This window comes from Dermacentor albipictus, chromosome 1, assembly GCF_038994185.2.
Source record: "Dermacentor albipictus isolate Rhodes 1998 colony chromosome 1, USDA_Dalb.pri_finalv2, whole genome shotgun sequence".
In the NCBI taxonomy this organism is placed as follows: Eukaryota; Metazoa; Arthropoda; class Arachnida; order Ixodida; family Ixodidae; genus Dermacentor; species Dermacentor albipictus.
This window is the reverse complement of record NC_091821.1, coordinates 394,325,002-394,341,723: the sequence shown is the minus strand read 5'-3', so window position 1 is coordinate 394,341,723 and position 16,722 is coordinate 394,325,002. Positions and strand designations below refer to the sequence as shown.

General features: G+C 41.7%; 1 protein-coding gene across 3 annotated transcripts in view; it reads right to left on the bottom strand.

Moving 5' to 3' along the window:
• Positions 1–16,722, bottom strand: part of jbug (filamin-type immunoglobulin domains fbug) — a 224,453-nt gene that overhangs the window by 42,609 nt on the left and 165,122 nt on the right. For all 3 annotated transcript variants that reach the window (XM_065447642.1, XM_065447652.1, XM_065447646.1), the window contains 14 exons: positions 14,328–14,495; positions 13,734–13,889; positions 13,101–13,181; positions 11,769–11,909; positions 9,747–9,914; positions 8,888–9,031; positions 8,164–8,247; positions 6,696–6,833; positions 5,460–5,633; positions 4,792–4,941; positions 4,310–4,393; positions 3,626–3,763; positions 3,199–3,366; positions 2,509–2,655 (listed from right to left, as the gene is read on the bottom strand). In XM_065447642.1, coding sequence (XP_065303714.1) covers positions 2,509–2,655; positions 3,199–3,366; positions 3,626–3,763; positions 4,310–4,393; positions 4,792–4,941; positions 5,460–5,633; positions 6,696–6,833; positions 8,164–8,247; positions 8,888–9,031; positions 9,747–9,914; positions 11,769–11,909; positions 13,101–13,181; positions 13,734–13,889; positions 14,328–14,495 — 1,941 coding nt within the window. The remainder of the gene's footprint in view (positions 1–2,508; positions 2,656–3,198; positions 3,367–3,625; positions 3,764–4,309; positions 4,394–4,791; positions 4,942–5,459; positions 5,634–6,695; positions 6,834–8,163; positions 8,248–8,887; positions 9,032–9,746; positions 9,915–11,768; positions 11,910–13,100; positions 13,182–13,733; positions 13,890–14,327; positions 14,496–16,722) is intronic.

The following is a 16,722-nucleotide window of genomic DNA, read 5'->3' as shown; positions in this document are numbered from 1 at the left end:
CGTTGCAGATACGAACAGACAGTAGCACACTACGCACATTGAGGAGTACAAGTGTGGAATATTGTTTTGTTACAGCTACTTTTTTAAGGTATGCAAAAGGTGATAACATAAATGAGCACTCCTACGACATGGAAACGCATTCTCCCTATGCACCTGTCTGCCACTGGTGCATGAACCTGAAAGACACCTCATGCAAGAAAATGCAACTTTCTCTACCTTTACAGGTTAAACCCAACCGACAGTGAGGTCAACAGGCATTCAAAAACAACCAACATAACCTGAGTTTCATGGTCTCTCAAGTTAATATTACAACTGCAATGTACATATTTATCACCACATTCTTTTTCAAATTTACCATGACTTTCTCTCTTTTTCAACACAAAAGTAGAATGCATGAGCATTATTTTCCATGCATGTTAAACATTTTTTTAATGTTCTTCTTTACTTGCATCTACAATTAGTAATGCTAAAGTGCCTAGAGTGACAGATTAATCGTTTAGATTTCCCTCAGCATTATTCTGAAGGAAAATTTTGACTTATTAGTAGCAAAAAAGAAGCATGATTTCAGTTTAATACTAATACATTGGCACAAATGTAATGTCACATAACTTCATGGACTTGAGCCTCTTCTGTGCAGGAATAGTTTGTACACACGTGCGCGCACACACACACACACACACACATACATACATATATACAGTAAAAGCTCGTTAATTCGAACCGCAAGGGAAAGCCGCTTCAGTTCGAGTTAACGAAAGTTCGAACTAACGAAAGTGAAGGAGAGCAACAGTACACTGCGATTTGGAAGCAGTAGGGCATGTCAGAAAGTGATGGCATTTGCCGCGGGCACACGCCATCTTCAAGTCGAAGCTCTGGGTTTCGACTGTGCCCCACCACCGATGTCCACCGAAACGAACGTTAGCCGAGGCTTAACACCATCACAATGAATCGCGACGGCCGATACCTGCTAATCTGAAAACAGAGGTGCACAAACGATGAAGACTGCCAAGACAAAGACGCTGAACATGTGAAGGTGGCGAAGGCCCTGATTCGTTGGTTCTTGATTGCAAGCACAGCTGCGACGTACTTAATTCGCTGTGTTTTGGCGCTTGCCGTGCCATCTCCGCGCGACATTAGTAGCTGTACAAGATTTGTAAAGCCTCCGAGATTCGCAACGGGCAAGAAGTCTCGGAGGTTACGTAGAACGGAGAGGCGGCAGCCGCCGCTGCCTTCTGGCTGACTGCGCGCAGGCTAGATTGTTTTCCGATTTTGCCTTCTCTCGCCGTTCTCTCCATTTCGGAGGCAATACAGCCTTGTGTGTAGGCAGTAGGCGTGTTTCTCTGGCCGTGTGCCAGGCGAGCGTAGTTCGAATTATCCGTGAGGGAACCTTCTCGCGTTCGAATTAACGGACTTTTTTATACATAGACTTCTGTGGAGTTTGGCCGGACCAAATCGTACAGTTCGAATTATCCATAAATTCGAATTATTGAAGTTCGAATTAACGAGCTTTCACTGTATAATTTATACTTCATTGTAATTGCTTCTTCATTATCAACGAGGTTTCGCAAGACATTGCCAAAGTCTGTGACATCACAGCTAACTGCATAAGTAATTTGAAGATTGAACTAATGCCTGCCTTTCAACTTTTGTGCCACTTTCCAGGATGTCAATCTTCCACACCTGGTAAACATCATGTCATTCACTGTTCCAGAAAATTTGTTTATTAGTCCAGCTTAACTCAACAATTTGCCATAGCTTATCAGTCTAGCTTAATTTTAACAATTCCCCCTTAATTTCCCTTTAAAACCAGCAAACAATCACGACAGACTACATTTAAGCTCTTCTACACCACTGATGAGCTGGGTTCATCAACGCATTTCTGGTTAAAATAGCCAAGAATGAGCTAAGCTTATCGACAGTACTCTGAATTTTGCAGCAACGCCATAGACGAGCCTAGTTCTTTATCAGCGCCTAATGCTGCTTCTCGTAAATGGCAGCACACAATTCATATGGGACAGAGCAAGCAGAAGTGAATGTATTCTTTCTGAGAAAGTAAATCATGTTAGTAAGTGGGGTCCTTAAATATTATTTGGCCATTTTTAGTCAGAATTCAGGATAATAGCATGGCACAGAAAGGGTTAAGGCTAGTATCAAAGGGCCTTGGAAATCTGTTTATTTTATTAAATATACAGATTAACAGATACACATTGAACCTGTGAGGATCTGCTGTGGCTGTGTACAGGGGCAGACTACACAAGAGCAAAAGTGCTTAATGGTGCGGGGATATGACCATACCAGCTCACGGACTACGAATCGCTAATTTTAAATGATAAGTTCCACAGGCAACATGTGTGGCTTCCTCAGGAATTAGGACTGCACATATTTATTTGACAATAATATGCCTTAAGGCAAAGTGTATGATTAATAAAGAAATTCAACCTAAAGAAGTTGGTTTAACAGAGTTTGTCTCATAAGGAGTCTACTATGCCTCAACTTGAGCATGCTTACCCATCACTGAAGCCGAGAACTGCCCAACATCTTGTCCGTGGGTGTCAACAACAAATGCAGCAGGCCGGTTGATGGCCACTCGTTCAATTCCCTCCCCCACCACCTTTATTTTGGACAGGTCAACCACTTGGCACTCAAACGGGCTGCCTGCAAGTCAGATATGAGAAAGAGGTTGTCATCAGCATAAAAGTTTGCTGCCAAAGCTATGTTACAGTAATTTTTTGACGCATCAGGCTCGCTTTGCCAACTACTGGGTTGTATTCAACTCTTGGCGATACCATAGATAAAATGACCTGCAGTGGGACCTAAATGTACAAAGTCAGAGCTCTTAAAGCTACCCGAAGATATGCACGTAGCCTAAAGAATTCCATGCATTTATTTCACAGTCAACAAATTTTGCCTCTAGTGTATCAAAATGTATCAAAATATTCAACATTTTGTACACTGTAGCAAAATCAAATGGCAAATAATGTATTGTGCTTGCTACAGGGAGAACATGAAAATAAAGTAGCACAGTGTACATGCTATGTGTACGCAACACAAATGTATACTGTGCTAGTGTACACAGTGCACTGTACACACTAGCACAGTGCACAAGTAACACTAGTAGCACCAACCTAGGTGCATTATAAGGCAAAAAATTCACTATGCAGGTAAAGTAGACACATGGGAAGATACAGGAATGCATACCTGGTACGTGGTCTCCGTTGAAGCGGACATCAATTACATGTGGCCGGTCATCAGTTGGTGTAAACGTAATGGCATACTGTGTGGGTGACTGAGCCTGGGGAGTTGTGGGGACTCTGCCATTGTTCACCATAACCTCTAGATTTCCGGGGCCCGCATGAGCCGTTTCCACTGAAATGTGAACATGGCACACGCGAATGTGAACCAAGAAGGCCAACGAATAAACCTATCATTGCAGAAGTTATATATATAAGAAACGGCAAGTTACATTGCATAGGCAACAGTACGTTCCTCTCACAACATGAGTTCAGCTCACATTTGAAATGCATGTGGCAACTAAGATAAGAAATCAGTTTTTACAGTTAGAGACCATGGAAGGCAAAACACATAATATGAATAAAACTATTACATACAAGTAGAATGAACCTACCAATGAAGGTGACGGGCTTCCCTACAAATCCTCTGGGCACCTCACGAACTTTGATCTGGTGGGCATCAAACACCTTGCACACAAATGGGCTGCCTGCGATGGGAGATCCTTGGTGGGAAACGTGAATCTTGTGCTCCCCTGCAGCAGAAGACAATTGATGTACCACTGACATCATCAAATTTGGAAGTAGAGAATGCACACATCTTCAGCTCTTACTGCTTAAAAAAAGCATTAAAAACAATATGGTATGCGTTAATGCTTAAAACAGTGTTATAGACAACGCACCAACCTGGCAGTCGAATTACCAGCACGAAATAGTTCACAAGTGTCTGTGCTACATATGCAAAATGGCTGTCTTTTCTTATCTTTGGGAACCAGCAATACTGAATCTAGTAATGCACTCAGGGTTCTAATATGACTGGCTGCCTTTTACTTCACAATGATGCTCTCTGGAACTTTACTTTTCCTTTTGAGTGTTTCCCTTTGAGTGTTATACCACAAAAGAGAGTCACACAGTGGTGAAGCTGGTCACCAAGCGAAACCTTGTTCGTTGCAAATAAAGTACGCCCTGGGTTGAAGTAAAACTGCACAACTGTGAGCATATTTTATTTGTGATGAACAAGGTTTGTGCTTACCTAATAAGAAGGAGAGGTGAAAATGAATAAACCTAGCAGAGATACTTGCCTGCCTTGGTGGGTGAGAATTCCACCTTGAGATTTCTGTCTCCAGCATCCTTGAGTGAACAAGGCAGTGGAGAACTGTCTGGACCTGCACATATTTGATATCAGCATTGGTCAAAAATATGCCCATTTTCATATTGCTGGAGCTCTTGAGCCATACCCAAACTCTTTCAAGTTCATTTCAATTTGCAGTGGCTAGCAAGTGATTGATGTACACCTGCCAACAAGAGCCTCTAAAGCACAGTAAGAAAACATTTGTATTACAACGTTTTACTTTTTTATTTATACACAGCAAGGAAGAGCATATGTGAATGAAAGACAGTGTACAAATGACATAAAGTGTAGGCTGCATTTTTCATAGCACAAGCAGTTGAAGCAAAACGAAATATTTTAAACAGATATGAGTATGTACAATAAAATAAGAAAACGTGAAATGAGTGGGTCAGCTAGACAAAAAGTGGCGATACCTCAAACAACATAACTTGCCTTCAACTTTGACAGTCAGATCCTGTTCTCTTCCTGCAGCATTCTGGACAACAAAGCCAACCACTTTGTTCACCGAAGCAGCAGCCAATGAGGAGACATCCATGGCTGTAATCGTTCCACCATCATGAACTTTGACCTTGAAGGGGCTTCCTACAAAACATAGGCATACATGCTGTTTTGAACACGGACTTTATTTCCAAGCACAGTGACAACTGCACACATACAAGTGGTTTCCTGACAAAAGAAAGATAAAAAATCACACACATAGGATAAGCTCAGGTTCTCTGAGTATCGCACTGTTTCACTTATTTGCCATGTGCTGTAATATATTATGCTGAAAATAACTAAATTTTCGTGTCACATTTGTTTCTTTTTTGTTTTATTTTTGTGTTTTGATGGCTTCACAGATCAGGGAGCTTACTACAGCAGAGGTCATGATACACTACACATGAAAAATGACGCAAAAATAAGTGACAAAAAATTATTTAAAAAAAATTCATTTAATGTTTCAGTGTACATAAACACTTAAAATCAAGAACTTAGGAGACCCAAGAAATAGTGCATAAAATTTTTGTTTTTCATTTTGCTGTTACAAAAAGAAAAACTTAATAGAAAATGGAGGCATCAAAGGGCACACTGAAGCCACTTGCAAGAAACAGTCAGCTTACCTGGAACTGGTTCTTTGTTGAAACTGATGCTGATGATGTGGTCTGACCCATCACCAGGCACAAAGGAGACGGCAAACTTGGCCCCACCCATGGGGTGAACCACCGTTGGGACATCGCGGTTGCGGGAGGTCACCGAGATGGCAAGATTGCCTTCGCCAGCACATCCCACATCAACTACAAGGAGGTTGCAATAAAGAAGAATGATGCACAAGAAGCTCAGTCTGGCAACATTCCTTGTTTCCAGACCTGAATTATGGTACGTATCGTGCCATAGTTATTCTTAGCTATTATATGTGCAAATGCATTGTAAGTGGGTTAGCCTTGGTGCAGACTGGAAAATTTTTACGCAAGCAAAGAAAGGGGAAAAAAACAATGCAACATAAACATAGCCAAAAGACTGCTAGAAAAACATCTTTCAAGTCCCATTTTAACCAAGTCAGTGAAACTGAAAGGACAAGTTTTACTTTTTGACTGTTATAAGAGTTAAATATACTAAACATATTGCAGCAACATGCTGCTGTGTTAATAACAGCCACATCTAAATCAAACCATGCTTTCACAAAATGCCCAAAAACTTGGTTTATCTGCTCTTCAAGTGTGCCTTGCTTAGGAAGTACAAGAAAAGATTTCATTCTGGTAACTATGTGAAAATCATTGACCATCTTATTAACTGAACTATTATGTCCCACTCCCAGATGCTAGCCTTTGCTTTAGCCTTTGCTCCCAGATGCTAGCCTTTAGCCTTTGCCAAGTCTTAAAGTTTCATGTAGTTACAACTCGGAAGAGTTAGACAAGTATGCTCCATTCGAACCTTGATAAAGAAGTCAAGAAAGCAACTACCACTGAAGTTAAAGTTAGAATAGAAAAGCAACATTTGTGAGGAACACTAACAAAAGCTAGCACTGCATTAAGTCCTCTACATAGGGGCACTGGTCAAAGCAATCGAAGTTGTCCAAGTACAGGGTCTCTCATAGACCAGGTGCTGTCCAACCAAAGTGCAGGATAGTGCAAATGACATTTCTGTTGGCAGTACACAATACACAATAGTTCTGTATATTCAAGGAATGATAGTCTCATTTGCCCTTATTCCGCATATACTAAGAAAGTGCATGACGCAAGTGAAAACAAAATTCATGTCATGAATGAGCACAGGGTGCAAACTGCTATTGAGCAAAGTACGTGCTACCGCAAAAGCTTCTGCCCTCCAGCAAGAGAGCACTTCGCTCACATGCTCACCTGTAAACTGGACTGGTTTTCCCAGTGTGCCTTGTGATACGGCACTCACATCCACCTTACGGGCGTCGTACGCTTTCACTGTAGCGGGCGTCCCTGCCAGCACCTTCCCAGCATGCTCCACTTGCACAATGTATGGGCCTGCAAAATAGCACAGAAGCGATGGCACCGCTGGACAACTACCCGCTGGGTAACCATTTCTTGCCCTCTTCTACTTACCCAACACAGAGGCTCTGTATAGAGGAGTTGGATGAAATGTTAGCTTCAGTACAACAAGGACTATGACTATGACTGTCATAGTTTTTCTCTTTGTCCTTTGCGTTGAAGCTAACATGTTGCATAACTTGCACCGATTCACTCCACAATGTGTGCTATAAGGCTAGAAAAGCGCGCCAACCCCTTTGCAAAAGCCACTTTGTAGCATTTATCTTTGCTTTGCACTGTTTGGAAGAGTGTTACTCATGGCAAACTGTATCAACGCAACCAGAGGTGACTGTGTTTTTGCGGGTTATATAGATGCGGCTCTTGTCCATATACAGATTTGCATTCAGATCATTTTCCATGTTAAGCACACATCTGTACTTACATCGGGAGGCTTTTTTTGTGCTGCCTAGATGAATACTTAGAGTCTAAGAATACACATAGCAAATGGCACACACAAATCCATTGATTAGAACACTACAATGCAAAACAGAGAGCAATCTATAGTAGCGCTGCCTCTTGGAAGAAAGACGGGATGACAAAAAGAGTACCTTTGTGCCAACGTGCACATAACAATAACCACGGTACCATGAAAATGTACGGCAGTTCTGTCTTAGATTGACATTTCTGTTGCAGTTTACTCATGAATTTCATAACTCAATTCTGAAGCTTGAAAACACTCCCATACTTGATAATTAAAGACACAATATACGTAGCTAATTAATGCTTCTAGTATTTAAACATTCACTTCCTCTAGCTATATCCTCTCTCTCTTTCTTGAAGTGAGAAAATGGTTTGGAATATGTAAAGCGAAACTTTCTCTTCAAGTCACACATGACTTCAAATAAAAGCAGTGACAGCTGTCACAATGCACCTTCTAGATATGAAGATATGCAGGCTAATTAAGAATAAGATACATCCTGCGTCTGATTGTGGTTATTTTTGGGGTTACTACCTGTTTGGTTTGAATCTCACATGCCGCAAGCATCAACTAATCTAATTTTACAGGATGATTCAGTTATACTGGTTCCTTTTGAATGATCCCAGATAAACTAAATGAAACTCAGCTGAAAAATTTGAAAGCACGCATACATTGCTGAAATGATGAGCCTACTGTTGCAGTTAAACCACAACTCGAGAGAGAGAGAGAGAACAGTTACCATCACTCCACACATATTGCTCACATATAACTGCACATTACTCTTGGTTTTGCTTGTAGACAAAGCCAGCACATGCTAAAAATAGTCACAGACAACATTTTGACACTTACCAACTTCGTCAGGAGCAAACTCAACATTTAGTCCTCCTCTCGAACTTCGGCTCACTTTAGCAGGAACCTTTTTGTCATGCGGAGCTACAGAAAAATAATAGAAAGGCAGATCATATAGTTATCTCTCTGTTTCTTAGCCTTTAAGCAGTGTGCTCCATTGCAAAAAATAACAATAACACCAGCAAATGGCTGGTACTACGAAACTCATTTGAACATCCACTTTTTTTATGCTAGGAAGACATATTTTTGTGCAGGGGCTGATTTGTGCTGCATGAAAACTACAACAAGAAAATTAAGAAAGAGCATAAAGCATAGTTCCTTTTCTTTTGTTCTGTAATGTACATGGTGAGGATATCTGTTCATTTAATGATTACAGTTCCTTGGCAAATCTGTATCTGTATTAAAAATCACCTGGCAAATATATTTTCTATCACAATCTTTTAATATCCTGAGATTTGATTCATCACTGTGAAATTTGGGTGCCAAAGAACACCCAGCACAATTTAACCCTACTCATGAGCTGCCTTCCTCATTCACAAATAAAAATTTTCAAGACAAAAGTTCCTATAGCACTATTATTGTCACAATGAGATGTGCCTGACGAGCGCCGAGGTGAAATGAATCTATTTAATCAAGCTACTCAGGTGAGTGCACTTAAATAAAACTACATTAATTAAATGAAGCAAGCACAAGTACAATCTGTAGACAAAATGCCAGAACTCACAGACAATAGTCACCCGCAACTGGTCTTCATCCGACACGCCTGACACATGAAACCTGCTAGGGTGATTGACAGGCACTAGCTCCAGAGAACTCAGGTCCACCGAGCATTGGTTCACATCTGACACTTGAAGCACCACTGGACAACCTGCATTAAACAAACAATGCAGCACAGAATAAATGCAATTAAAGACATGGTGTCCCAACTTTGAAAACAATGCAAACAATAAAACAAAACAAGGAAGCTCTTATGAAACAGTGTAATAAACGCACATGCACATCTTTTCATATGTATTTTTGCTAAACCTGTATGTAATTCATCGTGTTTCGACATTTACAAGGCTTCATTGTACTGTACAAATTGCATCCTTCAGTTACATTTCGCTATGTAAAAATATGTGCACGAGAGTTGTTAGTGTTTGATCATGTTTCATGTTCGAGGTGACTGTACCCTCTTACACTATTTAAAAAAGGATTGTCCCCAAGATCATATACTGTGCCTGTCATGTCAGGTGCCCAAATGTGCTGCATCGGCAAAATTTTTCTTTTTTCTTTTTATCTTATGAAGTGAACACAACTGTTTTGTGTCGTAGATGGAAGGCAAAACTGTAGCTCCACTGCAAGCTTTTCACTTATGTCACAAGTTGGCTGCAGTGTGCTCCCTAAAACGCTCGGCCATTGTGGTAAGTACCAGATATAGAAAAGTCGAAACTAACACTTCACGTGCAAGCAATTTGTCATCTACACCGATGTTGCTTGAAAATGTGCCAAATCCATACAGCCGTAAACATGTAGCTGCTGGTCAGTATCTGGAAACGGGTCTTCAGGTAAGTAGTCAAACATGAGAAAAAGAATTTACGCACCTGGCACATTCTCCCCGTTGAACATGATGCTGACCACATGAGGAACAGGCCTCAGTGGTTTGAAGCTGACCAAGCACCGACCACTGTTAAGCACCTGCACTTGGTTGGGAACCTCGCCGTTGTTCACTGATATTTCCAGCTGCCCCTCGCCAGCTCTCGACGCATCCACTGCACATTGTTTTAATCAATTTCAGTCACCACTGGTGTAATGACTTCCCAAAAGAATCTACACTGATATAAAAAAGCTTAAGAATTCTTAAAATAAAATTTTTGTCATTTTCATTGCTTTTTCAACATTAAATTTTGTTAATTGTTTTGCTGTCGCACAGAGCTATGTCCTGTAAAAGCATCACACACTGTTGTTTTGGCACTTAAGAATAAATTTTAAATGCTCGGCACATGAGCCATACTAAAAGATGTTTTGAGATGTTTGTTGTATACCCAACTCAAAGTGCATCCAGCTTCTTCCCAAACTATTGATGGTCATTAGTGCTACCTAGTACTCCAAAATTTGAATCAACTTCCGAAGATGGTACATCTGTTGCCAACCACATATGTATGCAAGCTACAATGCCTCCTTCAGTACAAGATTTTTATATCTTGTGCATTCCTGAAATATGTTTGATAGTTACTACGTTCTGTGCCCTATTCTCTTGCAAACTGCAGTGCCTTGTCAGAATGCAATGGCTTAATCCTTACTTGTTCTTTTTGCTTTTGATTCCATCCTGCCATTTCTAATTTATTGTGCGATTCCGTACTCATTGTCTCTTTAGACCGCAGTTCTTTGGCGCCCGTTCCTGCATTTCACGTAGCCATCGGCCTCGCTGTCGTGCCTCATTGTAACCAAGGTCATCAGACAGCTAGAGCAGCGCACGCTCCTGCTGCCATCTCTCGCGCGTGGCGCAAGTCTTGCTCTCCCCTTGTCCTCCAAAGCCGGATTATGTGTTCTCGCCTATCCTCCCGCCCCCTTCCTCCATGCAGTGCCGTTGCGGTGACTCTCACTGCTACCATTCTCTCCGCCCTCGTCGTCCTTCCTCCCGCTGTTGCCTTTTTTTTTTTCGGCCCCTTACTTCTACTTCCCACCCCAACCTTGTGCGGTCACATTGAGGCCTATTGGTGAGTGAATGAGTGTGTAACCTCTACTCAATACCTCTGTTCTCCACCCGTTTCCTCATCCCACCTCAGAAGAAACATTAAATAATAATTGCTAATCTCCCTCCCCCTCCCCTCTCGGCAGCAGTGACCCACTGTAAAATGGCGCAATGGCGCGTCACCGAAGCGCCAGCTCAATAGCGGCAGATTGCAGTGTGTGCTGCCTAATCTGAAAGGAAGAACTGCCTCCGTTCAGCACTGTGTGTTCTGTATGCAGTTGCCTATTGTTGGAATAAGGAAGCAGCTGCGATGAAAGATCACATTACCAAGAAGCGTAATCGTCGGCCAATATTTTTTATCCCTGTACCCCCTTACATAGTGTCCTGCTGTTCCTCTTGAGTTGACAGAAATAAACATCATGCTGCAATGTGGGCATGAACTGTGTCATTTCAGAGCAAACACAAGAAGAACATTGCTTCATCTCTGATACTGTAACATGCTTTGTGGTTAGAGGTTTTTATCAAAAGATAGATGATCAAGTTAACATGCATTCATGTACTCTAGCTTTTGTTAAGGTCAACAATTTACACGGTGGCACTGTTCCAGTTTGTGTGCACTGAAGCAGCCAAATGTGCATAAAATTGAAGCAAATCAATGAACTATAAGTGAAACCTAGGAAATGTGTGTATTTCGTCTGTGTTTACTGTGACAACTGCGAGAAGACTTAAAAAAAGCTTCTTGAATACTGAGAATGCCATCTTTTCTATCATAATGCCACTTCACAATTCTGCTATGCAACAAACAACATCGTTAATATGGAAGAATGCACATGCTAATTGTATAAGCAGGTGAAAAATCGCACTATTTAATCAACATAAAAGTGTCAATCTCAGTTGGACATGATGGTTACATCTGTTAAAAGTCACTTGCCTTGGAACTGAGATGTTTGGCCTACGACACAGGATTGTGGGATGTCACTGAGGGTAATGCACGAAGCATCATAAGCCTTTGACACAAAGGGACTGCCTGGAACCTTCTGACCACAAGCCGTAACTTCTATTTGGTAGGTACCTATAAACCAAAACAAAAAGAAGTTGCAGTTGTTTTGCCTAATATGCAAAGCAGCGACAGCTAGTACATTACTATGTTTAGTAAGACTCGCACTGTTTCATGCAATTTCTGTTGCACTGTAAAGAAAAGACATAGGAGGAGCTCTGACATCACTTCACTGAAGCCAGATGTGAAGGCTCTGCTGCCTTGGTGGGCAATGTTTCTTCTCCTCCTCTTTTTAGCCTTTCTGTCACACCCTTCCTCGTGGACTCACCAGCTCATCTCACCTATCCTTTACCATGCTAGCCTCCCATGGTACCAACGTTGACCTTGCATTTTGCCACACCACCAGCATTTCAGGACATGGTGTCAAAGTGAAAGCTTTGAACACAGGCTGCATTTACCACCATTTCATGTAGTTCCATGCTTCTTGGATGGTGCGAGTGAAGACATGCAAACAGCCACACAGTAGTCATTAAAAGAGCCAATGTTGGTTCTCTCTACATTACACTGTCACTGAAGCAAAGGTGTTGACACAACATAGCTGTTTGGACCATCAGTCCCAGTGCTCCTTAGCGGACAATACCCGTGACTTCCACTACACTTGCAGCTGGGCTAGCAAGGCCTAACCTAAGCTTTCTTTCCTCCATAAGTTGTAGCATATGCTGACAGCATGCGAACAATGTGTTTGGAGAACCACAGCTTCTGCTTCCTTTTGTTCCCTATCATATCACTCATTCACTTCTGTCTACTGACATACCTTCTTTCACCTCAGTTCTTGTTAATTATTGTCTCATGTACCATGGTGTGCACCTCAATTGCTATATTGTGTAGCAGTGCTGTTCTCAATACTTTAAACTTTATCAGCATTTGGTGTACAGGGCACAGTTAGTTGGAGTGTACAATTTCAGAAAATGAGGATCCGAGGTTTCACAGCCAGCTGAGGTTTCACCTTTCCTTCAATCCTTTATCTTTTTTTTTTTTCATTGGCATAAGTTTATGGTGATCATGATTATTGGGGAACTACTGTAGCAACTGTGGCTGGAAAGTCTCAATAAACGCATTTGCTGTAAAAGTGGTCTGAAGTTCCATCACATTGCAAAGCAGTTAGTGGGAATTACTGAAAAAAATATATATATGTGACACCACTGAAATGCAGTTGAGAGCAACAAGTGTGTATAATGCAGCCTCTTTTTAGGGGGGAGGGCTCACCCGCTTCCAACGCTGTGAACTCCACGACATGGCAGTCTGGACGTTCTATGATGACAGGTTGTATCCTCGCTTTTCCAGGTCCTACATCACCCCACGAAAGACGACGAGCATTTCATTTCTTTTGACAATGAGCACAGGTGAGGACACGTGCACTTAATCTTTAAAGGCACTGCACATGTGTCTAGGTAATTCTAGCTGAAATAAATGTAATAAAAGTATGTGGGCAGGACATATGTGTCATGCAGAGAACAGATAACTAGTTGCAGGCTGATTGCATATCAAGAAACACAGTAAGGAACATGAGAAAATCTGGCAAAGTGGTGGAATTTGAAATTCACAGCTACAGAGGACACCTATCACAAAGATGCCTTTTGCAGCATTCTCTAATGATAAGCACCTATCATTGGAGAATGCTGAAAAAGGCATCTCTGTGATAGGTATACCCTCTATAGCTGTGAATGTCGAATCCCACTATTTTGCCAGATTTCCTCATGTTTGTTACTGTGTTTCTCGTACTCATTATTGGAGAATGCTGCAAAAGGCAGTTGTTCTTTACTGCACTTTATTTTGTCAGTAATGATAACACTAAATGTGACAATGACAAAATAAGCAGAGCCGCAACTCCAGGCATACCTTTGATGTTGACCTTTATGTCGTCTTTGCTGCAGCCCGGAGCATGCACTTCAAAGCTGGCCGTCTTGCCACAGCTAAATGTCTGCAGGGTCTGGCCCCTAGCGGACACTGGGCCCCGTTTGAGCACGTCTCGGACTTCACATTTCCATGGGGAACCTACACATACAATGACACTAAATCTTAACAATAGTGGAAAAGAAGGAAGAAGAATGTACTGAACCTGGTGTGAAGAAAACTGCCAGGCATTAAAAGCAAAGTGATTTACACATTGGAGCATCATGAAAAAGAAGCTAATGATTTATTTTTGTATGTGCTATTATGGACAGATGAAATGTAAACAACAGCACACTAAGAACACAAATTTGAAGAATGCATTAATTTGCAAGACCAATTTTTCTATCAATGTAACTCACAATTGGTGTTGTCTTATTTCAATATCTAGAGCATGCACATTATTCCTAAATTGTGCAACATAATGAAACCGCGGAAAATTGTGCTTGGAAAAGGAAAGAGAAACTACTTTTTCCAGAAACATCTTGACATAAGCATTCACACAAACAAAAAAAGGAAAAGAAAGAAAGAAAATTTAATCACCTGGAACTTTCTCGCCATTGAATTTCATCTCAACTGTGTGCACAGTGGCTGTGCGAGGAACGAACGAGGCAAGAAAGCGATGGCCACCAAGGGGTTTGACATGGCTCGTGACATGGTCACCATTCACCATGATCTCTAGGTTGCCTGAGCCAGCTTCAGCACCATCAACTGTTAAGAAAAGTCATTACTTTGATGTATATGAACACTGTTACACTATACAATGAATATAAAATAAATAATAATCCACATGCGCACAGTTAGGAATAAGGATATGTGCAAATGCAAAACCTTGAATTCAATATGAACACACTGGAGCCAACCTGATGTGTGCTTTTTACGGGACTGCAGGAATACACGTAGTTGTACTAGCTGGGCAAATGCAGTATGCAAACAAAAGCTGGACCTACATACAGTTAGCATCACAAGTACTAGGCTTTAGAGACATTATATAACCAAGAAGATGTACTACTAAAGAACATGTTAGCAGGGCCCTACACTATAAAAAAAGAACCTAGCTTTAAATATCATAAACTGTTATTGGAACCATTATAATGGCTCAAGACCATCCGATCACGACTTACATTAGCACCGACACGCTTAGGGCCCAAATTTGTCATGTTTCATGGATCCAATCAAACTCCCTTGCCTGCCTGCCAGAACGACGACCACAGGCGTCATTCTCCAACGTGGTCAGCATCCATCATGCCTCCCTACCCTCGGGCTTCACACCCTCAGCATGTTCAACCTCTGCTTTGTGGTGTTTAAAACAACCTCAAGTGGATCTTACGGGTTCAGGGACAAGAAAGAAGACACCTGCCTACCTTGGCCTTGAAGCAAGCAGCTCTGGATTGTTTGCATACTTTCTACTTTCACCGTGTCCACACGTATATGGATGCTCTTCCACTTAGACCAGTTCCACCAGCGTAGTGGTTATATCATCACAATCAATACGCATCCGATACAAGATTTCTCACATGACAACATCGACCAGTTCGGAGCTTGTTGCACTCCGAGGTGCTGCTGATTATATCAAAAACCAACCGGCTAATCGGTGGGCAATATTCTGCGACTCGAAGGCGGCCTTACAATGTCTTCTGTCAGCCCTTCGTCACGGGTCCTGTGAACAACGTGTGTCGGAGATACGAGAAATTCACCGTCATATGATTGCGAAAGGACATGACGTCGTGTTTCAGTGGTTGCCAAGCCATTGCGGTATCTCCGGCAATGACCTCGCTGTTGAAGCTGCTAGGAAAGCACACGAAGGAGCAACCCTTGTTTCTGTACCTTTATCGCGGACTGATGCAGACCAACACTTAAGCAAGTTAGTGCACCATATGACATTGGAGAAGTGGCACACACCTGAATTCACCCAACATCGACTGTATTCCCGCGACCCATCTATGCAACTGCGGCTGTTACCTGGGCTTCCGCGAAATTAGGAAACCATGATGCGTCGCTTACGCTTTGGTGTCGCGTTCACCAATGCATATACGTGTTTGATTGGAATGGCTGATAGCACCGAGTGCAATGCCTGCAGAGACGAGGAGATTATAGAACATCTACTGTGCTACTGTCCATCTTTCAAAAATGAAAGGCATGACCTCTACACAGCCCTAAATCAGTTAGATAGACAACCGTTCACCTTGAACAAGATCTTGGGACCATGGCCTCGCTTATCGCAGCTACAAGAGGCCACTAAAGCACTGCTGCGATATTTGAAAGCTACCGAATTTAGTCACCGTCTGTGATCCAGACTGAGTGACCGATCAATATCCCCAATCAACTTTCTCTTCTTATTTTAATCTTTCCCTCCCCTTTAACCTTTCCCCAGTGTAGGATAGCCAACCGGGCTCAGTCCTGGTTAACCTCTCCGCCTTTCATTTATCAGTTGCTCTCTCTCTCTCTTTCTAATGTAGAAAAGTGAAGACAGCTACATGGTATACAGAATGTATATTTATATCCTCCAAAACATAGAATTGCCATTATAAGTGTAGGGAATTGAAAATGCATACAACTTAGCAACGCTGCAAGTGGGTGCAAGAGAAAGGCCACTACAATTCGTATGATCATAGCAACTACAACACAAGAACAAAAAAATAATAATAATAAAACTGAACGCAGTTGAATGCACGCAGAAAGTCGTCACAAAATGTTGGCAGTGGGAATGTAATAAGCTCCATGAAAGAAACGAAAATTTAGATTGCTGTAAACTGGGATAATAAATGTGCATGTATCTTGAACATGAGGCTCCAGTGCACATTCATTGTGTCCCTACAGCTGCAAAGCTCATAAGTGCAAATGCAGTGCTCTAGCGCTGACAATAAAGGCACTCAACTCGTAAAAAAATTAACTGTCACTCATAATGGCTCAGTAAACATTCCTTCTGTGCAGCAAT